At 42.9% G+C, this 25,349-nt stretch overlaps 1 protein-coding gene across 18 annotated transcripts in view; it reads right to left on the bottom strand.

Moving 5' to 3' along the window:
- Nucleotides 1-25,349, bottom strand: part of LOC127508489 (uncharacterized) — a 155,165-nt gene that overhangs the window by 9,856 nt on the left and 119,960 nt on the right. For all 18 annotated transcript variants that reach the window (XM_051886491.1, XM_051886492.1, XM_051886488.1 and 15 more), the window contains 4 exons: nucleotides 13,569-13,991; nucleotides 12,605-12,822; nucleotides 6,817-7,003; nucleotides 6,105-6,515 (listed from right to left, as the gene is read on the bottom strand). In XM_051886491.1, coding sequence (XP_051742451.1) covers nucleotides 6,105-6,515; nucleotides 6,817-7,003; nucleotides 12,605-12,822; nucleotides 13,569-13,991 — 1,239 coding nt within the window. The remainder of the gene's footprint in view (nucleotides 1-6,104; nucleotides 6,516-6,816; nucleotides 7,004-12,604; nucleotides 12,823-13,568; nucleotides 13,992-25,349) is intronic.

Genomic DNA, 25,349 nt, shown 5'->3' on the forward strand with positions numbered 1-25,349 from the left:
AGCTGGATCCGGAAACTCATTTGGGGGATTCCCCTCTCATAACACCAAAAGTGGTCCGTGCCGTGTTTTGTGTTTTCCGACACATAAGCAACATATAAAGCGCGTGGCTGTCAAACTTATTTTTAAAGAGCGACCCTTTTTAAATTGACGCGACCAAATCAAGTCAAGCCAAGCATAATAATACTAAAATATACTAAATATATACTAAAATATACTAAATAATATACAGAACAATAATAAAAACTTATAATTAGCTATAAACAAGCCAAAACAAATTAATTTGAAGCGAAACAAAGTAAAAACCGGTGTTCTCACGCAGCCTACCTCTCTTGTTCGGAACGAATTCAAATGTTTCCATATTAGCAATGTATTTGGATGCAGAACTATAATTTATTATGTAAACTAGGATTTGTACTTAACTCCCGTTTCAATATTGATTCAAAAATCATCCTCTTCACGAGCAAAAATGTGCTTTGCAGGACCAGTTTCAGTGGTGGTCACGTTGAACGGCATATTTAAAATGAGCAGTGTAATTTTTTATATGTTTGGCTCACTGTATTTTATTTTGATAATGAATAGGCTGCGATGTAAAGTTTGCAATGCTAGAATATGTTGTGTGCGCACAAGAGGCGCCGGCGTGATCACTTCAACTGTTTCCTATACAGCAGAAACAACTTAAATACTCCGTAATTTACAGATATGAGTAGGACATCATTCGATACTGCAAAGTTTACTTTTATTTGTGTACACTCAACACTAAAAACAGAATATTATGCTTTTGCAAAATAAAAAAAACAAAAAAAAAACAGGATGTGTTTTTTTCCATCTCAGTTTCCTTTCCTTAAAGGTGCCCTAGAACGTTCTTTCACAAGATGTAATATAAGTCTAAGGTGTCCCTTGAATGTGTCTGAAGTTTCAGCTCAAAATACCCCATAGATTTTTTTTAATTAATTTTTTTAACTGCCTATTTTGGGGCATCATTAACTATGATGCATTAACTATCGCTCCATCTGCCATTTTTCGCTATTGTTCTTGCTTGCTTACCTAGTCTGATGATTCAGCTGTGCACAGATCCAGACGTTAATACTGCCTGTCCTTGTCTAATGCCTTGAACATGGGCTGGCATATGCAAATATTGGGGGCATACATATTAATGATCCCGACTGTTACGTAACAGTCGGTGTTATGTTGAGATTCGCCTGTTTTCCGGAGGTCTTTTAAACGAATGAGATTTACATAAGAAGGAGGAAGCAATGGAGTTTGAAACTCAATGTACGTCTTTTCCATGTACTGAACTCTTGTTATTCAACAATGCCAAGGTAAATTCAATTTTTGATTCTAGGGCACCTTTAAACTTGTTTGTGGAGCGCTGCGCCTCACAAAAATGAATCAAACTCAGCAGCATAGGCTAGCCTACTATTTGTCACATAGTTTTTCTTTTGCTTCGTTAATCAATTAAGTCAAATATGTTTTGTTTATTTATTCATTTTAGACTATAATTTTATGAAAACAAATTTTGTTATTTTTATTTTATAACATAGGCTAACTTACACAAACTATATGACTATCAGAGAGCTATTTGTGTTGTTGGACATCGTTTTATTAAAATGCTGTGAGGAGACGCAAAAGAACTGATGAAATACGGATGATTAAACATGTATATGCCCATACACTGGCAGCCTCCACATGAACGCGCTCGCGCACAAAATTACTACGAGTTTAAACATCTGATTTCTATGTCGAGGGCTGTGTTTGTTGGGCCTAATGCATAATGCCATTATGTTTTACGCACAAATGGTCACTACACCATATGCCAATAACTTTTCCATCACCTTAATGCGCATTTGAACTAACGCAAAACTCAAGATAATCTGTGTCTGCATATTGAATTTCTTTGATCATTCAGACATTATTATGGCTATTATGCAAGAATAGGAATGCGGTATTTGCTGTGACACCTTATAAACCGAAAGAATAAGGAATAGCATAAATCAATTTAATTAAAACATAAAAATGTAAATGAATAAATCATTTTAAAATGGACAAATGTAGACATTTAAAAGTGTTGTATGTTTTTTTTATATTGCAATATTTGTTTTATATTAACTGTTTGATTATTTATGTTAAATGTAAAAATGTTAAATAAAATAGAACATTAAATTAATAAATAGTAGGCTTATATTAAAAATAAATAGACATATGAGACTGTTTATTCACGTTTAAAACAGTTTAATAAAGCCAGCATTTAAAAACGTTTTGAAAGTTTTTTTTTTTTTTTTTATCCATTTGAAAATATAGTTAAAATATGCTATTATAAACTCGTAGGGGCAACAAATCAATTTCCGACTCTCTCCCATGCTACTCAAAGTAGATATAAGATGGGCTGTCATTGGACAGTAAAAACGACTGTAGGCAATACGGTCATTTAAGCGATAATGTGCACTAAGGTTTTATTATGCATTTAGGAGAGCATTGCAAGAAGCTGCATTCATTAACCTTACTTTCGAAAAAAAAAAAAAAATACAATCATGATTTTTCATGAAAAATTATCTTATTATTATAGGCCTAAATACCTTGGTATCAGTTTGTTTTCATCAATGGTATAATTAATTCATTTCGAATTTATTTGGTTTGTCATGATTAATTTGTGTTCATAGTCAATAAAAAAAATAAAAATTTACTCTTCTAACAAGAATAAACACACATGAACAATTAGAAATTATTGTAGCCTATTATTAATTATTTTTTACTATCTTGAAACTATCCAAGCAGCGTTTCGCGCTCAGATGTGACGGCAGAATTAATAAATGTGAATATGTGAATTATTTAAATGTGATTACAGAATATATTTAAATTATCCATCAAATTGTTTTCTCCTTACAGTCTTGCAAGTTAACAATAATGCCTGACCAGTAAAGTACTTGAACAAAGAAAACATTTTGGCATTAGACCTAGTTAATGCCTAAAAATGTAAAAGTTTTACCTTATAAATAGAATTTAGGCTAGTTTCATTCATTTTAAAATTCGTCACCGGAGTGAATGGGAACATGATTTATTGAAAATATTTAAAAATATAAGTGGTTCTTAAGTCAATACTTTTTTAATGGCTTGTCAACTTTCCATTCCTCCGCTGCATGATTTTAACACTGGATTCAAGCCACCACCGGATTGTTGTCAGCGCGAAACCATTTTTGTGCACGTGAATTCTTGTCAGCGCTTTAGCGCTTGGTCTGTGACTGGAAAAATAATTGATGCAAAAGAAACGATACATAGTTTACATGTCGCATTAAACTGGCAGATTGCTGTTGCGAATCTGGCAAATGCTGTAGGTAATTCTTTTGCAAGTAATTACAAGTTTAATCTTGTCTTGCCTGGATCTTTGGTGTAAACTCGTAAATGCTCCCCAAGAACACCTGAACGCCCCCCTTTCAAAAATCTTGCTTCCAACGCCCCCTGTTGATCTCTAAACGCCCCCGTTGAGAAACACTACTTTAAGGGAATGTGGCCAAGGAACCGAAAGGATCCCCGGCAAGTCACATTTCAGGTGGACAAATGTCAACCCCTAGAGCCACCAGGGAGGCTGATCTTGTCTAACTTGTGACCTAGTCTAGCCAGCAACCTGTCTGTTTCTGAACCAGAGCCTCTTACATAATCTATCTCATGAGAGGTAACCCAATGAGATGGATTGCAGAAAGGCAGTAACCCACTCAAACCAGACAAAGAGACGGGCATCCTAGGGAGCAGGACTCAGCATATCCTTTTCCAACCCTTGCAAACGAGAGGAGTTACTCTACTCGACCTTGGATTTACAGATCTTTTTATGAAAGTGCTGTGGAGGCTGGGTACTCTACATAGGGACCCTAATGAAAGGTGTACCTCCAGCTCTACCAAAAGCTGATCTACCAAGGGAGATTTCTACAAGGATCTCTTAAACCTATCAGACAAAACTCAGGGAACGAAGTCCTCTATAGGTCGACCCACTCAAGTGAAGGAGTGCCTACAGCCTGAGATAATGATCCTCCAGGGAGGTCTCACAAGAGTCCTTCTACCTACCGACTAGACTCCGGGAGTGTAGTACTCTAAGAATCAGCCTAAGGGGAGTAGTAACAAGGCTCAACCGGGACAACTATGACAGTCAGACAGTCAGTGCATTGTAGTATCCCTGAGGAAAAATTCAATTAATTCACTGCTTTAGGAGAGGAAGAACTGTCTAGACTTGTTAAATCATCAAGATCAACAACATGTATGTTAGACCCTATACCGAATAAGCAATTGAAAGACATGCTTCCAGAGGTCATAGGAACCGGGAACACTTCTTATAACACCAGATGTACTCGTTACATCAGAAGAAGAATGGCATCTATGCTAATATTAGTCTTTCTGTTTATTCCAAGGTTTACCGTAGTCAGCCGGATCCGGGCCGTATCCAGGTGAGATCGAGGACCTGCCCCTTGACGCGACCACAACACAGCCCTGAAGTGTCAGCAAAGATTGAGTCAACTATATCATCCACTGTGAGGGCCTCATCGACACGACAGCCAGATCTTCAACAAACCATCCATACCGGCCTGATGAATACTATCCTCAACTGGATGGAACTGGAATAAATACTTTGACTGTTGCGATCCCAGTCGGACTTTTGATAGCTTCCTGAATCATAATAAAGCACTGTTCGCTGTTGGCCAGAGGAGAACTGCCCCCCCAACTGAGCCTACTTTCTCCCAAGTTTCTCAAAAGAAAGGAGGCTGGCTCACTTGACACAGGTGAACTGACCACCTGGAGCTCAGTGAAGTGGTGGCTTCAACATAATGACTCTTTAAGTAAGAGGAAACCAACACACTCTCCACAGGGAATATCAAGGGGGCCTTAAATACAAACATCAACTACCTGTAGCTCGTTGGAGAGAAGGCTTCAAATAAGAACTCTCTAAATCAGAGGAAGCCAACACATTCACCATAAGGTGATTGTCAAGGTGGCTTTACAATAGGCCAACACCTGAGACATCAACTATCTAGAGCTCAATGGAGCAGCGGCTTTGAATAGAGACTCTCAGAGAGAGGAAGCCAGCTCACTCACCACAGGGTGATTGTCAGGGCAGCCCACAGAGGGTCGACACCTACGGTCATGAACTATCTGGAGCTCGGGGGAGCGGAGGAGGGGGAGCATATTGCCTTTTACTCTCTCAGTGACAGGAAACCACTTCATTCAACCTAGGGAAGGTTTATCAAGGTGGCCTAACAGAAGGCCAAGCACTTGAAATTTTGATATTACCTGGAGCTCAGTAGAGTAGCTTCAGCAAAACGACTCTTAACGAGAAGAAGCAAACTCACTCAACATAGGAAGATTATCAGGGTGGCCCCCGGAGAGCCGAACACTTGATGATATGATAAATGATAAACACTTCTCTCAAACACATCAGCGAGCATCCTCTGTGAGTTACTGGACACAGAAGCCTGTCACTCTTCCCTCGAGAAAAGAGAGACAAATGAGAGTGGAGCTTCCTCAGTGGGAAACACTCACAGTGCATGCCAACAATTCCCTTAAGAACTGTTTAGAATGCATGCTCTAACACAGATAGCACAAGTCATGTGTTATCAAGTGTCAAATATTTATGACACAGATGTTCACACTACTTGAATCTTTAGCTTAAACAAGCCATTCTTACCTAAACAGCATTTCAAATAAAGCAGTCCCTGAAGATGAAAAGAGGATGACATGTTCCCTAGGTGCCCCTTATATACTTCCTGGTCGCACTAGTATTACCTCATAGGCTGTCGCCAGTCAATATTATTGCCTTGATTTGACAGTTGCTTCAGATAGCAGTCAGGTGGAGGCATTTCCCATATGTGTCTCAGGATGCAGTGCAAGTTCCCTTTCGAAAGGGAATCAGAAATTCTATTTGTGGTTGTTTGTGGATTTCATTTTCCTTTGTTATTAAAGATTAAAAAGTGCAATAGATGAAAAATAAAAATCAATTTAAAACTCCACTCAAAATTCTAATCTTATATAAAACAAATCTATATAAATTGACCCATAAGCAGATTCAAAATACAGTGAAGTGAAATTGATTAAGTTGATAATTTAATATCCAAAAGTTCAGCTACCTCAGCTGTGAGATGTAGGGCAGACACTGAAGGAAACTCATTTCACTCTCTTCCTCTGAACATCCTCTCAGCTTTACTGGTTTCTTCTCTGTTTGGAGTTTCAGCACTTCCAGGAGGACGGAGGTCTTTCTCTGTGAGAGATCTATGATCCAAACATCAGGTAACTGGAAAACTGACTGTAATGCTGGAAGGAAACTCCTGCCTGTTTGAGTCTCATAGTTCTTCACATGTGAGTAAAGATCCAGCAGCAAATCCCTCTGTTTAATTCTGTAAGTCCTTTCATAAGGAAAAGAGCTGTAGGTGCAGACTGATGCTAACAGTTTCAGCATCTGCTTTCCTGTCTGTTTCTCAAACGCTGCTGCCTTAATGAAGACTTTCAGAATAAATCTGTTTTGAACACTTATAGAGAATCTGTAAAAAATGGAAATGAGAAATATGAATAGAGGTATCACATACCTTATTATAGTTATGTGACTAAACAATACAAACTAAAATAAACTATATTTAATTTAAGCTCATTTTATTGTAGACACAGTTGAGACAGCATCAAATTTGACATGAAATATCAATATTGAATTCTGATAATTATAATACCATTTTGATATTGGAATCAGACACAACCTAAATGTTCATGGAAGATACTGCAAGTCATGACATTTAAAGTACAGAAGGTTTCATTTATAAACAATTAAAACCACACAATTTCAGGTACCTCAGCTGTGAGATGTAGGGCAGACAGTGAAGTAAACTCATCATTTCTCTCTCTTCCTCTAAACATCCTCTCAGCTCTACTGGTTTCTTCACTGTTTGGAGTTTCAGCGCTTTCAGGAGGACGGAGGTCTTTCTCTTTGAGAGATCTATGATCCAGACATCAGGTGACTGGAAAACTGACTGTAATGCTGGAAGGAAACATACTCGGTTAATAACGTAACCTCGGTTCCCTGAGATACGGAACGAGTACTGCGTATGGGAAAGGTCTCCTTTTTCCCCGTTACTGAAGCCTTTTTCAATAACGCAGTGTAACTGCATTGTCATTGGTTCACTCATGGAAAGTTGTTGAACCAATGACGGCGCGGCATAGCTGCGCGGCCTATGGCGACAAAGCGCGTGAAGAAGCCCGCCAAAAAAGGCGGGGCTTACGGCTATATAAGCAGGCATTTCGCCATAGGATTTCAGGTCATACGACTGAAGCGACGACACTGAAGCCGCAGCCTCGTGGCACGGCATGTAACGCAGTACTCGTTCCGTATCTCAGGGAACCGAGGTTACGTTAGTAACCGAGTACGTTCCCTTTCGATACTTCACTCGTACTGCGTATGGGGAACGAATTCAACCGCGCCGTGCCACGGCAGGGAACGACTGAACTTGTCTTGGACACCGTGAGGGAACCAGTGGACAAGTGAGAGGGCCGGAGCCGTCGAACCCATGTGTTACACTTGCAAGAGGGGAGCTAACTCCCAGGGTGGCATGAGGCGGAGCTCGATAGAGGCCGCCGTATCATACCGAGAGGACCCGAGCTTGTAAGGTCGGGATATCCAAGTTATAAAATCTGACAAAAGTGGACGGTGAGGACCAGCCGGCCGCCTCACAGATATCTTTAATAGGAACTCCACTGGACCATGCCCAAAAGGAAGCCATTCCTCTAGTGGAGTGGGCTCTAACTCCTATGGGGCAGTTGAGGCCCATAGAGGAGTAGCAAAGAGCAATAACGTCGATTATCCAACGCGAAAGACGTTGCTTTGAGACCGAAGACCCTTTGGTGCGCCCGCCAAAGCAGATAAAGAGCTGATCGGATTGCCGGAAAGGCTGTGATCGCTCAACATAGGTCCTCAATGCCCTGACAGGGCAGAGTAATTCCAGCTCTCGCTCGTCCGACGACAGAGGAAGCGCTGAGAGGGAAATGACCTGTGCTCTGAATGGAGTCGAGAGCACCTTCGGAACGTAGCCATGCCTAGGTTTCAGAACGACTTTGGAGTCGTTGGGCCCGAACTCAAGGCATGCAGGGCTTACAGAGAGGGCCTGCAAGTCGCCGACTCGTTTGACCGATGCTAGTGCAAGCAGCAGAGCGGTTTTGAGTGTCAGGGGCCTGAGGTCAGCTGAACACAGTGGCTCAAAGGGGGGCCCTTTGAGAGCTCTGAGGACCAAAGAGAGGTCCCAGGTGGGAACAGTGAGAGGACGAGGTGGATTCAATCGCCTAGAACCTCTCAAGAAATGCGCCACAAGGCTGTTTCGTCCCACTGACTGGCCAGCGATAGGAGCATGAAACGCTGCGATGGCTGCTACGTAAACCTTGAGCGTTGAAGGGGTGCGACCCATATCTAAACGCTCCTGGAGGAATGACAGTATCGGTGATACGCCACACTCCACAGGGTCTATGCTGCGTGCAGAGCACCAGTCAACAAAGACCGACCATTTCTGGGCGTAGAGGCGTCTCGTGGACGGGGCTCTCGCCTGAGAGATGGTATCTAGCACGTCCCCTGGGAGGTTTGGAGGCTCCCATCGAGGGACCAGAGGTGCAGAGCCCAGAGTTCTGGCTGGGGATGCCAGATCGTCCTGTTCGCCTGAGAAAGGAGGTCCTGTCTCAGGGGGATCGGCCACGGGGCTTCCGTGGAAAGCCTGAACAGTTCTGAGGACCAGATTTGGTTCCTCCAGAGCGGGGCCACTAGGAGGACTCTGTGCTTGTCTTCCCTGACTCGTCTGATAACCTGAGGGATCAGAGCGATCGGGGGAAAAGTGTAAAGGAGGGTGCAGGGCCAGTCATGGGCCAGAGCATCTTCCTCCTTCGAGAAATAAATTGGGCAGTGAGAGTTGTCTTCTGAGGTGAAGAGGTCTATCTCTGCCCTCCCGAAGAACTCCCAGATCGTGAGAACCGTCTGCGGGTGGAGCATCCACTTGTCTGAGGGGACGTTGCTCCGAGATAGCATATCTGCTCCCAAGTTTGTTCTCCCGGGTATGTGAGTCGCTTTGAGCGACTGTAACCTCGGAAATGCCCACTCCAGAAGACGTTTCGCCAGTGCGCATAAGCGGCTGGACGAAAGGCCGCCCTGGTGATTTATATATGACACCACTGTCATGCTGTCCGACTGGACTAGGACGTGGCGTCCCGTCAGGTATGCCTGAAACGCCTGAAGGGCTCGGAACACTGCCAACATCTCGAGGCAGTTGATATGCAGATGGCTTTCTTCGCGAGACCACGAGCCGAAGGCCGGTCTGCCCTCGCAAAGAGCGCCCCAACCCATGTTGGACGCATCTGTCGAGAGCACTGTCCTTCTGGACACCGCCTGTAGGGGTACTCCAAGACTGAACCATACAGGGTTCGTCCAGGGTTTCAGAGCTGTCAAACAGGCCTGATTGACCCTGAGACGCAGGCGGCCGTGCCGCCAGGCGTGAGGAGGGACCCGAAACTTCAACCAGTATTGCAGAGGCCGCATCCGGAGAAGGCCGAGCTGCAGAACCGGAAAGGCGGAAGCCATCAGCCCTAGCATCCTCTGGAAGAACTTCAGAGGGAGGTAGGCTCTGTTTCTGACTGAAGCCGCGAGCTGCTGAATGGCCAGGGCGCGCTCTGGCGAGACTACCGCCGTCATACGGACTGAGTCGAAAACTGCACCCAGGAACGTGATGTGTTGGCTGGGAAGCAGCGAGCTCTTGGCAAAATTGACCCTGAGTCCTAGACACTCCAAGTGGCTGAGGAGCACGGATCTGTGGAGTTCTAGCTCGGCTCTCGACTGGGCCAGAATGAGCCAGTCGTCGAGATAATTCAGAACACGGATTCCCATCTGTCTCAGTGGGGAAAGCGCCGTGTTCATGCACTTGGTAAAAGTGCGAGGAGCTAGGGACAGCCCGAAGGGAAGGACTGTATATTGGTAAGCCACTCCCTTGAATGCAAATCTCAAGAATCGTCTGTGACGAGGGGCTATCTGGATGTGAAAGTAAGCATCTTTCAGGTCCAGCGAGCAGAACCAGTCCCCGGGGCAAATCTGCGCGAGGATCTGTTTCAGCGTTAACATCTTGAACTTCCGTCTCATGAGGGAGAGGTTCAAGACTCTGAGATCTAAGATGGGTCTGAGACCGCCATCTTTCTTGGGAACCAGGAAATAACGACTGTAGAACCCCGATACGCTCTCTGAGGGGGAGACTATTTCTATAGCTCCTTTCTTCAGTAGAGTCATGACTTCGGCTCGGAGGACATGAGCGTCGTCCGTGTTTACTGAAGTCTGAAGCACCCCGTTGAAGCGCGGGGGCCTTCGGGCAAACTGAAGCGAGTAGCCCCGACTTATGGTTCCCAGGACCCAACTTGACACCCCGGGAATGGCTTGCCAGGCCTCGGCCCGCGTGACAAGGGGTTGTATGGCATCGGATGACGGACCGCTGGTCGGGGGCCCGTACACCGGAAAGAGTGGAAGAGGAAGTTTGCTCATTTTTTGAGGAGGTAAAAAATTTATAGTGTTCGCCATGAGAACAGCGTTTTGCATGGGCGCAACATTTGTGGGCCCAGTTAGCGCAACACTGAACATATCTCCCACGCCCGGAACTAAACGGGGCGGAGGGGAGACTGAACGAAGGAGCTTTTGGGGTGGTCCGGCCTCGGCGAGACTTAGCCCCATCCTCTTCCTTCCTGGCAGATCAGGAAGACTTAGGAGGCATCGGGTCCAGCGAAATCTTAGGCCGGGGTCCCTGACGTCTCGGGAAGGAGGAGCGCTTTGCGGGGCGTGAGCGCTGGCGCTGTTCCTTGGGAGGTGCTGCCTGAGAGGTGGAGGGGGCAGTCTTGCTCTGCTGAGCCGGCGCAGGCCTGGGGCGGCTGGAAGCAGAAGCAGAGCTGGAGCGCTTGGGCAGGAAGTGTCGCATTGCTTGGGACGACTTCTGTGCTGCGGTGAAGCGTTCCGTGAAGCCCTCTACCGCTGGCCCGAAGAGACCGGAGGGAGAGACCGGGGCGTCCAAGAAGGCCGTCTTGTCCAGGTCCTTTATCTCGGTCAGGTTGAGCCACAAATGGCGCTCGAGCACGACCAGGCTGGCCATGGATCGTCCAATGGTCTGGGCTGTGGCCTTTGTGGCACGCAGGGGTAAGTCAGTGGTGCTGCGGAGGTCACGAAAGGCAGGTGCATCAATGCCGGACTCGTCCAGAGAGCGGAGGAGCTTCGCTTGGAACACCTGGAAGATCGCCATGGTGTGCAGCGCTGAGGCAGCCTGGACTTCGTCAGCTCGTCGTGCACCTCTGGGAAAAACGGGGCGGAGCGTTGGCGAGGGGCCTGGCGACGGCCCGGCAGGAACCACTCGTCAAGCCTGCGCCGCGATGGCTCTTCTGGCGGGGCCCATTCGAGGTCCAGTTCCTCCACTGCCTTTGAGAGGACGCGGAAAAGCTCGGCGTCCATGCCCGGCTTGCAGTCAATGGGCTCCAGCGAGGGTAGGTGGGCGGGGTCCTCCGAGTCACCGGCCCATCCCTCTGTTTCAGAGGCCGCGAGAGACATGGAGTTGTCGAGCGGCTCTTCATCCGATCCGCCAAATGAGACGAGGTCGCTCGCATCTGCAGAGGGACGCAGCTCAGGGCGTGAGAACAAGACGGGGGATTGCTCTCTAGTGGGAGAGGGCGAGGCACGCGGGGGCTGAGCCGGCGTGAGCTCGCACAACTCCGGGCGCTGATCCACTCTACCCCGCTGTCTCTTCTTAGCCGGCTCGCGGGAGGAAGAAGACGGGAGGGCGCGAGCGGCGGGACCACTTTCAGAGAAGAAAGCAATCCGCGAGCGCAGAGAGGCTAGACTCATGCTCTCGCAGTGAAAGCATGAGGTCCCAGTGAGCGCAGCCTCTGCGTGGGACTTGCCCAGGCAGCCGACGCACTCACCGTGCCCGTCGTCGTCATGCAGAGGGTCGTCATTTGCAGCAACGCCGCCGCCGTGAAAACGGCGTTTGAGGGGCTCTTTTAGAGCGGCGAGGGCCGCTGAAAGCTCTTTTAGAGCGGCGAGAGCCGCGAGAAAAAACTCTTTTAGAGCGGCGAAAAACCGCGGGAAAAAGCTCTAATAGTCGCGCTGGATGGCGGCAGGAGACGCGCTGAGAGGCGGCCGGAAGCGGGAAGCGGGCGGCTCGAGAGTGGCGCTCGAGGCGGCAGTCTGCGAGGGCGCCGGCGCTGTCTTCGTCCGGCGAGCTCAGCTCAGTCCGCTGCGAGAGCCTCTTCGACGGCGGCGAGAGCTTCTCTAGAGCGGCGAAGGCTTCAGCTCGGAGATCAGCAAGGAATGCGTTGTCGTCGCTGAAGGAGAGAGAACTGAAATCCTATGGCGAAATGCCTGCTTATATAGCCGTAAGCCCCGCCTTTTTTGGCGGGCTTCTTCGCGCGCTTTGTCGCCATAGGCCGCGCAGCTATGCCGCGCCGTCATTGGTTCAACAACTTTCCATGAGTGAACCAATGACGATGCAGTTACATTGCGTTATTGAAAAAGGCTTCAGTAACGGGGAAAAAGGAGACCTTTCCCATACGCAGTATGAGTGAAGTATCGAAAGGGAACTCCTGCCTGTTTGAGTCTCATATTTCTTCACATGTGAGCAAAGATCCAGCAGGAAATCCCTCTGTTTATTTCTGTCAGTCTTTTCATAAGGAAAAGAGCTGTAGGTGCAGACTGATGTTAACAGTTTCAGCATCTGCTCTCCTGTCTGTGTCTCAGTCTCTGCTGCTTTATTGAAGAGTTTCAGAAGAAACTGCTCTGCTTGACCTCTATTCTTATAGTGAATCCTGTTTCCCAAAGAAAATTAAAATGTTGAAAAAACAGACATACAGTATCACAGAAACATGACAAAGATAAAAACTCAGAATTCTATATTTGTGTGCTTGTGTCACAGGTGTTTTGGTTTGGTGTTCATGTTTTGGTTTTCATGTCTTTTATTTTGTAGTTTGTTTCATGTTGCTTGTTTGTGTCATGCTTCCCTTTATCCTCATGTTCTCCCTTAGTCCATGTGTCATGTTCTGATTGGTTGTTTCATGGTCATGTGTTTCTGAGTTATATTCTGTCATTGGTTCTCTTGTTCCTTGTGTCACTTCCCCATTGGTTGTCTTAGTCATGTGTTCTCATAGTTCATGTATTTAAGCCATTGTCTTCCCCATGTTCCTTTGTCATGTATTATAAATGTAACCTGCTGTCAGAGAGTGTTGTTGTCAAGTCTGTTCAAGTCTGCACTAGTCAAGTCAAGTCAAGTCTTTGTTTTTGTTCATGTTTGTGTTTTGGATTTATTACACTGCACTTGGGTTCTTCACTACACTTACCTCCAGTGGACTCCTACGTTACAGTATCACATATTCCTTTGTTATTAACAGATTAAAAAGGCCATTAGGTGAAAAAATAAAAATCAATTTAAACTATTTTATCAAAAATTCTAATTATATATAACACAAGTCTACATAAATTGATCCATACGCAGTTTTAAAATACAGTGAAGTGAAATTGATTAAGTAGGCAAGTGAATATTCAAACGTTCAAGTACCTCAGCTGTGAGATGTAGGGCAGACACTGAAGGAAACTCATCATTTCACTCTCTTCCTCTGAACATCCTCTCAGCTCTACTGGTTTCTTCTCTGTTTGGAGTTTCAGCACTTCCAGGAGGACGGAGGTCTTTCTCTGTGAGAGATCTATGATCCAGACATCAGGTGACTGGAAAACTGACTGTAATGCTGGAAGGAAACTCCCGCCTGTTTGAGTCTCATAGTTCTTCACATGTGAGCAAAGATCCAGCAGGAAATCCCTCTGTTTAATTCTGTCAGTCCATCCATAAGGAAAAGAGCTGTAGGTACAGACTGATGTTAACAGTTTCAGCATCTGCTCTCCTGTCTGTGTCTCAGTCTCTGCTGCTTTTATGAAGAGTTTCAGAACAAAATCCATGTGAACACTTTCACTCCGACTAGAGAATCTGTAACAAAATGCAAATGAGATATGTGAAATTACATATACACACACACATATACATATATATATATATATATATATATATATATATATATATATATATATATATAGAACTTATCACAGAACTTATTAAAGCTATGATGTGACTAAATAACAATACAATTTAATAATAAACAGAGTGTTGTTTCCTGTTTTCAGCTCATATTGTTGTAGACACTTGAGACCGAGCATCAAATTACACATGAAAAGACAATAATGAATTTACAACTCTGATAACTACAAACATAATATTGGAATCAGATACAACATAGAATAATACTGAATGCAAGTCTTGTTCTTAAAGGTTCAGTAGAAGTTAAAGCTTCACAAGCACCAGCTTTGCAGAAGTATACGACATTTGTAAAACATAACAGTTGTTCTAACTAACCTTTTTTAGTAAAGTTCACTTAATGTCCAAGAATTTGTTGAATTTGTATTTTGTAAAATTACTTGACTTCCAGTGGGGCAAAAGGTTTTTGAGATGGGGCAACTTTTCACTAATTTCCTCCACTTTTGCAGTTATCTTTCTTTAGTTGCATTCACTCATTTTTTGATCTTGACTGTTAAATTATCAATACAACTAAATATTTTGGGAAAACGTCACAATTCATGTTAGCTTTAGTGATTAGTGTTCCCTTTTTGTGCACTTGGAACTTCATTTATATTATTATATCTCTCTTCCAATTGATTTCAATTGATTTCCAAACAAGAAATTACATTTGTGGTTTTAAATGAAAAGACAAATTAAATAGACTGCTTTTAAAAGACACTAAACCGATAACTAATCTAGACTTAATGTAAAATGTTGGTTTATTATATTGCATCATAAACACCATACTATTGTGAAACATCATTTTTTTATTTTTTTATTAATTATTAATAAGACCATTACAGTTTTATTTGCTATCATTGTTGGAGTAAAACTGACACAAGACAGCAATTAAAAATTGTAAAATAAAGCCACAACTAGTAAAACAAAGCAATTACTTTATGGAGAAATGCACTCTGGGAGTACTCTTCCTCAGATCACAGATAGAATTAAGATGACAAAAATTAAATGGTTTCAGTAAGATCAACTTGATACAATTAAGTTAAGATTACTTAATTGAATTAAGGCAACAAGTTTGAACAACTGAATTAAGTTAACTGAATACATTTGTTTTTATGGTGAATTAAATTACTTAAACTTAATTTGAATCAAAAATAGGTAAACTGACTCAAAATCCGTATAGCTGATACTCTGAAACTTAGGGTGACCAGACGTCCCCGTTTTCTGTGGACAGCCAAGGATTTTGGTCCTCCGTCCCCGACTGGAGCCATCCCCGGAAATGTCCCCATTTTACAGTTTGTTCAAAATAACCCAGCAAAAAAGCCTGACCAACACACAGCAGCCTGTTGGTTATCGGAGCAATCGTATAATGATTATTTTCACCAACAGAGTGCAGCTACACTGCTACACTTGGTTGCGCGTGCTGCTACTTCATGAAGAACGTAACCTGGACCAGAGCAGAGTGCCATAGTACCCTGGTTGAGTTCTAAGCTCATCTGTAAGTAATTGTCATTGTTTTTGTTTGTTTGTTTGGTTTTTTTTTTGGTTTGTTAATAATTCATGTTCATAGCACATGGTTATGGTTTGTTTGTTTGAATTTTGTTTACAGAGGGTTTGTGTTCTGAATGTATATGGATTACTTGGGGGCTTAAACTGAGAAGATTGAAACTAAGAGTTGATTTCCATTTACTACTTGACTGATACCTGTTGCTAGACAACGTTTTACTTCAAACTCTCTGATGATTGAACTCTGCTGTGGATCATCTTGCCATTTAAGTACTGTTTTCTCTATTCATTTTCAACAAAGACTGAGCAAAGCTTATGGTCCTAATTGATGAGAAACCAAGGACTGTGCTTTATGTGATGGACTGTATTTTTTATCCTCTGGTTCCAACTGTTTGACCGTCCGATATTGGTGCCATGTTGAATAATGAATGTTTTGTGTGACTATGTTTAATACACTTGACTCATGAGTAAGACTGGTCCCTTATTTTATGTAGCACTTAAAGAAAAGTTAATGGGATAGGTGTTACAACACACCTCTTGAATGAAAACTCCTGAAAGCAAAGCCTTAGTGGCAGCCATACTCTGAGCTGAGTGGGCTCGGACCATAAGGTTTGGTGGCCGACTCATAAGCAAGTGATATAGCCTCAACTATCCACTTACTTAAAGACTGCTTAGATGCAGATACTTTCCGCAGGAACTCAAAGCACACAAACAATTGATCAGATTTACACCACAGGGCAGCTCTGTGGACGTAAGAATCTAAAGCCCTAACTGGGCAGAGCAGATTTAGTTTCTCCTGGTCTGGAGTTTGAAATGGAGACTTTCACCATGCCTGGTGCGAACTCAAGGCAAGAGGGAGACACCAATTTGTAAGTCTTCGACTCTCTTAAGAGACAAAACAGCCATGAGGAACACAGTCTTGAGAGTGAGAAATTTCTTGGGAACCTCTTCAATAGGCTCAAATAGAGCCAGGGATAGATCTTCTAGAACTTTGGCCAGGTCCCATGTCGGCACCCTCGAGCCTCAAAGTGCCATGAAGGAAGCAAGTTACCCACGGGTGTCTCAGGACAGATGTTCCATCTGAAGGAGTGTGGTAAGCGGAAATAGCCGCCACACACACATTCAAAGTGGATGGAGATAACCCTGCAGAGAATCGGTCTTGCAAAAACTCCAGTTCTGAACCAACTGGGCAGTTAGCTGGGTCCAGCATGCGACTACTGCACCATGAAGTGAAAACTCTCCATTTTAGGAGATACAGCCTCCTCGTAGCGGGAGCTCTGGAATGGAGTATGGTATCTACTATGTCAGTAGAGAGACCTGAACCTACAAGCTGGGCCCCCTTAGAGGCCAAGCCAACAGTTTCCATTACTCCGGGCGGGGGTGAAGGAGTAAGCCCTCTGCCTGAGAGAGAAGGTCTCTCCTTACCAGAATCTCCCAGAGCTGTCGAGCATAGACACTAGGTCCGAGAACCATACTCGGCCGGCCAGAACAGGGCTACCAACAACAGACGGACCTCCTCCCGGCGCACTCTCTCCAGAACTCCCGGGAACAGAGTAATCGGGGGGAAAGGCATACAGATGAAGCCTCACCCATGTCTGTACCATGGCATCCAACCCCAGGGGGGCTGGATACATGAGAGAATAAAAACACTGGACAGCGAGTCGTCTCTCGAGACGCAAACAGATCCAATTGTGCTCACCCAAAGCACACCCAAAGGAGCTCCACCACCTCGGAGAGAAGTCTTCATTCCCTGGGCGTCAGCCCCTGCCTGGATAAAATGTCTGCTCCCTGGTTCAGGCTCCCTGGTATGTACACTGCTCTGACTGACAGCAGTTTCCCTTGGGCCCACAAGAGGATCTGTTGTGCCAATCTGCATAATATATGAGGCCACCGCTGTATTGTCTGTGCGGACCAACACATTGTGGTTCCTCAGGTCTGGGAGAAAGATGATGGCCCTGCCACAGACTCTGAGCCGAGCGACCACTCATGATCGCCTCCCAGTTGGTGAGGGATGCATCCATCATTAGCATTATGTGACGCCAAGGAGCTCTCAACACTGGCCCTTTGGAAAGAAACCAATTTTTTTCCATGACACAAGAATGAAGGCATCACTGCGTGATCTTGATCATGTGAAACGGATTTCCCTTCAGGGAAAACCCCTTGGTTTTGAGCCACCAATGCAAAGGTCTCATGTACAGCAGTCCAAAAGGTATCACATTGGACGTGGCTGCCATCAGACCTAACAGTCTCTGAAACAGATTCACAAAACTGTGTGCAGCCCACACACACCAAATGGCCGTGGCTATAATTGTCAGAGATGCACACTCTAAAGTTTCTAGCGTGGAGGCCATCTTGCCTGGGGCTAAGGTGTTGCGGCCATCTTGGGACAAGGCTCTGGATGGGCAGGCATGACAAGAACAGACTGTAGCTGGGCGGGCCTGAAGGGAACAGTCTGTGGCTGGGCAGGCATGGCATGAACAGTCATGGGGTCATCAGGCATTGACCTGGCTGGCATAACATGAACAGTCTCTGGCTGGGCAGGCGTGGCGTGGATTCCAGTTCCAGTTGAGACCTGAAGACACTCTGGTGTGGTGGATACTGTGGGATTGTGGAACTCCTCGTCTGCAATTCCCACAGTAAAGAATGAGCCAGCCAGCAAAAGAGCATGGTCAATTTATTTCATCAAAGTCCCACTAATAGAACTTCTAGGCATTCTAGAGTAGACTGGTTCATTTAGACCAGCATGAAAATGTCTTTGAGGGCAATGTCATTAAAGCCAACCTGGTTAGAAAGTCTACAGAACTCTTTGACATGTGCCTCCGCCAAGGCAACCAGGCCATAGAAGACTAAGAGGCAAGCTGCTGGGTCCATGGTCAGCGGTCATGCATTCTGTAAGATAATCCACTGCAGGCAAGTTGGATTTTGAAGAAGTTTGAATAATCCACACATGAAGAAAATACAACACAAAGGCTTGACATGGCTTAACAGAAAACATAAAACTCACCAACCGTGGTTACAGGGAACAATGCATGACATAGACACATGGCAAACATGAGGGCTTAAATGCACTAATGACTAATGACTAACAAGGGACACCAGTGAACAATCAACCATGACAAGGGTGCACATGGTAAGATCACATGACACAAATAAGGGAAACACATGGCAAAAGGGAGCACATGGCAAAACAAATATAACAAAGAGACATGAACATGAAACTACAAAATAAGACATGAAACATGAACAAAACCAAAACTAGACATGACAGTTATATGTCATATGTTTTTTACTAATTTTCAAGAAGATCTGAGCATTCCTTGAAGAGATATAGGTGGGGACACTTGGTCAAGGCCACAACTTTAATGAAGGAGGCAAAGTTGTTCAGAATGAGCAGATCTAACAAGTGATATAAACATTATATGATAATAGATGGAAAAGACCATTTACAGCCAATACAGGCAATTTACCATAGGAAATATATAAAGACTTCATTTGCAAAAACTGATAAGCGTCACTTTAAAAAAAACTAACTAACTGCTGTGCATTATTCTCCACATATAGCATATTCTGAACCATAAATCTGGTATAATCAAAGCCGGTATTGTCCACTGTCAAGGCATTGTGGAACTGCAGAAACCGACAAGCGCCCTTGTTGTTTGTATACAGAAACTGATAAGTCTGTTTTAGCGATTCAGCACGCAGTATTCAGGTCAGGTGACAAGGCTTCTAGTCACTTCAAAAAGACGCACTAGCTGAGGGAAGTTTTTTCAAAGCTGACTAAAAGTGATAGAGGATTTAGAATTTCAACTCCTGCAAGTCACAGCATACACGTCTTACATGCTGAACCCTTGGTTGTCTTTTGCATTTATGTGTGTGTGTGTGTGTGTGCGCACACATCTGTGAGTGTGAGTGTGCGTTTGTGTGCACATGTGTGTTTTAAATGCAATTACAAAGCAATTACTTGGTTTTGTTTAACTGAAATTTGGAGTTATCTGCTTCTGCAAAAAAAAAACACTGTTGGAGTTATCTGCTTTTGCTAAGAAACAAAATTTTAATATATATATAAAAAACATACTTTCAATGAACTTTAATTTTGTAAGTTACCTGTATTTTTTGGAGTTTTTATTATTTAATCAAAACAACCCAACTGTAGTTTGACTGATATTACTTGGAATGCACAATAAAACAAATTTATCTGTTTTTGCAAATATAGCACCACCTATTGCCCGATCTCCACCCCTTTCTTTGGGTGTCCTCAGAGTGTATCCATACATATGTGTGTCAAATTTGTTGAAAATATCTCAAGTTATAGACACTTACAGTGGTGTGAAAAAGTGCTTGCCCCCTTCCTGGTTTTTTATTTTTTTGCACGTTTGTCTCACTTTAATGTTTCAGATCATCAAACACATTTAAATATAAATCAAAGATAACACAAAAAAGGACTTGCTGTGATAAATGGAACCATGAATTCTGCTGTCTGCCAAAAAATCCTGAAGAACAATGTCCGGCCATCTGTTTGTGACCTCAAGCTGAAGCGAACTTGGGTTCTGCAGCAGGACAATGATCCAAAATACACCAGCAAGTCCACCTCTGAATGGCTGAAGAAAAACAAAATGAAGACTTTGGAGTGGCCTAGTCAAAGTCCTGACCTCCGTCCAATTGAGATGCTGTGGCATTAACTTAAAAAGGTAGTTCATGCTCGAAAACCCTCAAATGTGGCTGAATTACAACAATTCTGCAAAGATGAGTGGGCCAAAATTCCTCCACTGTAACAGACCCATTGCAAGTTATCACAAATGCTTGATTGCAGTTGTTGCTGCTAAGGGTGGCCCAACCAGTTATTAGGTTTAGGGGGCAAGCACTTTTTCACACAGGGCTATGTGGGTTTGGATTTTGTTTTCCCTTCATAATAAAAACCTTCATTTAAAAGCTGCATGTTGTGTTTAATTGTGTTTTTATTATTCATATTTAAATTTGTTTGATGATCTGAAACATTAAAGTGTGACAAACATGCAAAAAAATAAAAAATCAGAAAGGGGGCAAGCACTTTTTCACACCACTGTATATATATGAGAGCATAAAAAATGAGCCATGAGTGACTTTGATTGGATTTTTTTGCCAATTCCTATAAAAATTGACATTTGGGTTGTGACATATAGTTAACGAGCTATGGTTTCGTGTGGTTTCTCATGATTGGACTAACGGTTTCAAAGATATTCACAAAAGTTTTTTAAGCGCTAAATCACAATGTTGCACAAACCATGAGCCGAAACCTAACATGTTTGGTATTGTTGGGCTTGGCAAGAATTCAGGAGTCTAATGACGTGACTCACGTGAAAATAAGTCGAGCACACCCAAAGTTATATACATTTTCAGCCAAAACAGGCAATTTACCATTGAAAATATATGTTTTTTAAAGCATATAAAACATTTATAGCGTCACCTATGGTCCGATCTCCACAAAAGTTGGCATGCTTTAGAGTCATGTGCTGCATGTGCTCACTTAATTTTTTATGAAGTTTTGATTTTTTGTTTAGGATTTATTGGCTTTTGAGTATATTTGTCCACATCCATTTAATAAATGACCCTGTTATAGCTACCCAAAGGGTAAAGTTCAACTTTTTTTTTTTTTTTTTTTAATTATTGATCTAGAGAGTCCAGAGAATTGTACTGCACTGGTTTGGTTCTGATTGGGCATAAATACCTAGAACTAGTTTGCAAAAGTAGGTTTTTCACATAACCGTGAATATTTAATAAACTATTTGATTGACAGCATTGGTTCCTGAGGAAAAGTCGTTCAGAATGAGGAGATCTATCAAATGATATGCATACTGTGCAAAACTAATGGCCGATTTCTTTCAAAATTCTTACAGACCTCTAGGGTCATGAGTCGAACATGCCCACCGAGTTTTATTCTAATCAGCCTCTGTTCACCTTGTCTAATAGGTGCTCAAAATTCATTGGCCAATGTCGGCCATGTTTTTTGAGATATGCCAATGTCCTCATAGACTATCATGGCACCTTAGATCAAGACACTGCATTTGGACTAACGGTCAGGTGGTTATAGCTGTTTTCATGTCTTTTTCCTGCCACCTGTCCACTAATGTCCAATCAACGCATTTTTTTCCTTCCATTTCATTCCTGAGTTATAGCCAATTTAGTAAAAGTGGCTCCTCCCATTACAAAGATTTTTACACACCTTAGTGACCGTGAAGCAAAATTTTGAATTTTTTTGAAAATTATTGATATTTAGACTCCAGAGAATATTTCTGCACTGCTTTGATTTCGATCGGGCAAAAAAAAAGGACTAGAAAGGACTAGAAATGAAATCGGAGATATACGCTTGGTCAGTCTTGAGATGGCTATGTAACCTATTGACCGATTTGGACGAGTCCGGGTATCTGAGTAGTAAGCAATACTATTACCATCTGACAAAGTTTCAAGTCTGTAGGCCTTACAGTTTTGGCTGCCTGATCAGTTTTAGGGAAGAAGAAAAATAATAAAAATGCTTACAATTACAATAGGGTTTCAGCACTTCATGCCTGAACTAGAGGTCTGCAACCCGACCCGAAACCCACAAGTTCTTCGGGGCCCGTCGGGCTCGGGTCAGGTTAAGGTTTCATGAATAGCATCGGGTTCTGGTCTGTAACTGAGAAAAACTATATAGGCTCTTATATAAGCCTTGCATGCCTTCTTCTGTGTTGTGCTCGAAAGAACGGGCGAGAGTGGGAGCACATTTATAATTCACATATTAACTGTGAGTGTGATAAGGCAAACAATTACTGAGGGAATCCGTATTCTTCAATAAGCTTACGCTGAATGTCCTACACCTTCCCTATTAAACTTACGGAAAAAACAGAACTGGCGCCGCGTTCGTTCCGTAAGTTGAATAGGGAAGGTGTAGGACATTCAGCGTAAGCTTTTTGAAGAACTGGGGTGCGTTTCCCGAAAGCATCGTTAGCCAACTATGGTCCTAAGTCCCATTGAACTCTATTGGTAACTCTTTTTTTTTTCATTCTTTTTTTTTTCATTCATCTCCCTCTCGCTGGTGTAACTTTGTATTGTGTGACGTAGGGCGGGTTTTACAGGAGTGCCACGACAGTGGAAATGCGGCATGATTTTGGCCTCTGTGCTTGTGCTGGCCAATGGAAAAGCCGCTAATGGGTGAAGATGGCAGAAGAAGCCTGCATAATCGCGAGATGGACGTATGCGCATTACTTCGAGTTTGTCAGATAATCAAGGCTTATATATATCACCCTCTACTGGATGTAAAATGCTCTGCAGTACATTTTGTCATTTTTCTACCTCTGTAGTTATTTTGATGAAAATAACTCAAAAGTAATACAGGAGTGGTGTAATGCATTACAATTCTGAAACAGTAATATTGTAAGGTAAAAAATTACTTTTAAATAACAGTAACAAGTAATCTACAATGTATTACAGTCTGGAAGTAACTTGCACAACACTGAATAACAGTAACAAGTAATCTATAATGTATTACAGTCTGGAAGTAACTTGCACAACACTCCTTATGATAATAAGAATGGTCTCTATAGTGATGGATTTCAGGTTCGGGTCCAATCCGGTCAAACGATCTCGGGCATGAGTCGGGTTCGGGCTTTAGTTTAAAGCCCATGCAGACCTCTAGCTTGAACCCCTAAAAATAATCTATAACAAAACAACAGAACATTTGAGGGACAAATGCATACAAACACAAATTATCCTCTGACTGGACAGATAATGCTTAAACAGGATACAAACTTGTAAAAGTTGTAGAGTCACTCATTAATATGTATTAATATAAAATATCAGTAACACTTTTTTTAGGGTCTTTTAACTAGTTGCTTATTAGCATGCATATTACTAGAATATTAGCTGTTTATTAGTACTTATTAAGCACATATTAATGCCTTATTCTGCCAACTATTAATAAGCAGTAAATTAGAAGCAGCATTTTGATAAACCTGGTAGGTTGCACTTGCTCCTCTTTTACCCACTATCCGGATGTTTTGGCAGGGAGATCGAGATTCCAAATCATCCAGTTTAGCATACATTTGTTACGAATCCATAGTGAACTTTAAACACAGCTGCTCTAAGGCCTCAATACGCTGTTCACGTGCATTCGATGCCTGTTCTACTCTATCCACTCACTCGACAACTTCATCTACAGCATTTGTTAGTGTGGAGAGTGAGGTTGAAATATCATTAAACCTCTTCTCCACACTGTAAAAATGTTTAACCCTGTACAACAACAAAAATCTAGTACTAAAGTACTAATTTCCCCTAGCTTTTTCTTGTTAACTCAACCTTTGTAAATAACAGTTATACTAACTGAAAATAAGTTGTCTGTGATACAGAAAATGTTTAGTTGTGTTAACTTGAGCTAGTTTTCTGGAGATGTGCAACTATTCTGTAACAAATCTTTTTAAAGGTACAATATGTAAGATTTTTGTAATAAAATATCACAAAAAACACTTGCACATTATGAGGTTGGGATAATGTACTTGCATTATCCCAAAAGTTCCCAAGGATTTGTAAATCCAGAGAAATTCCAATTTTAAATAATGGCTCATCCCTTGTCATTGTCACCAATCAATGACGTAATCTGCGTTATCCTTGGTTTCTGCTTGTAGAAACCATGGAAACATACATAGACAAATGCAGACGTGGTGGCACTTCTAGCATGCCGGTGCTGTGTCGTTCAGTCATCATGGATCATGATTATTCATTGGTGAGTGCAGAAAATCCCCAAAAAAACATGAACGTAGATCAACTGAGGCAAGAAGGGTTTGGAATAAACGGAGCGCGGCAAGCAGTGTAGCACGAGGCCAGTGGCATCACCTGCGTGCTGCACTGGTCTCGTATCTTTCATGGAGCTTCAGAAACATAAAAGGATATATGACAGTGAAGGATGAGAGAGGACTAGGCCTGGACATCTAAGTTATGTTATGTTTATGTTCGTCCGTGACAGGCTGCCGCTTTTACTTTTGGTTTGTTAATTTTTTTTCATTAAAGTGTTTGAAACGTACAGCGGTTCCCGCCTCCTTCCCTGATCCTCTAACCTTGTTACACAGAGAAATAAAAGGATCAATATTGGCGTGGCATTTTCAAGATGAAGAGAGCTTTGCGGCAAACATATACAGTATGTGTTGCACAAAAATATTTAGCCATTAGTTTCAAATACTCAAATACTGTGGGTTCATTCATTGATTTAAACTGATGTAAAACTGTACAGCATTAACCCACCAAATCATCTGACAATACTTACATACTGTGGCTTTTTTTTTTTTTTTGTCTGTTGAACTTAATGTCCTAATTTGAGTGAACAAAAAAGTGATATTGGAAATTAGTACTAAGAAATATTGCGTTACATAAACTACAATAACATTGACAAAGTCAAAAACCGAAAACAGTGAGTCAAGACAATGTTAACTAAACATTTATTCCAAAAAGCAATTGGAATAAAAAGCGCTGGTGTTTGTTTCAAAATGTCGTGCCTCCGAACGTGTCATTTGCTGGGTCCGCCCCCACAAACCACGTGTGTCGAGGATGAGTGCTCTCATTACAAGAGCACGAGAGCGAGCTTATTCTCACTCTCAGCTTAATTTGACATGATGCGCTCCCCTGACTTAGGTGACACTTATGATACATATTCTATCTGATAGAGTGCATTTCTCAGATGTTTGATGTAATGCTGAATCTCTCTGCGCGTTGCTTGCCGCTCCTGCCCCCTCAAGCCGCGTTCATTGAGAAATATGTCATGACGCT

This window comes from Ctenopharyngodon idella, chromosome 3 (assembly GCF_019924925.1).
Source record: "Ctenopharyngodon idella isolate HZGC_01 chromosome 3, HZGC01, whole genome shotgun sequence".
Classification (NCBI taxonomy): Eukaryota; Metazoa; Chordata; class Actinopteri; order Cypriniformes; family Xenocyprididae; genus Ctenopharyngodon; species Ctenopharyngodon idella.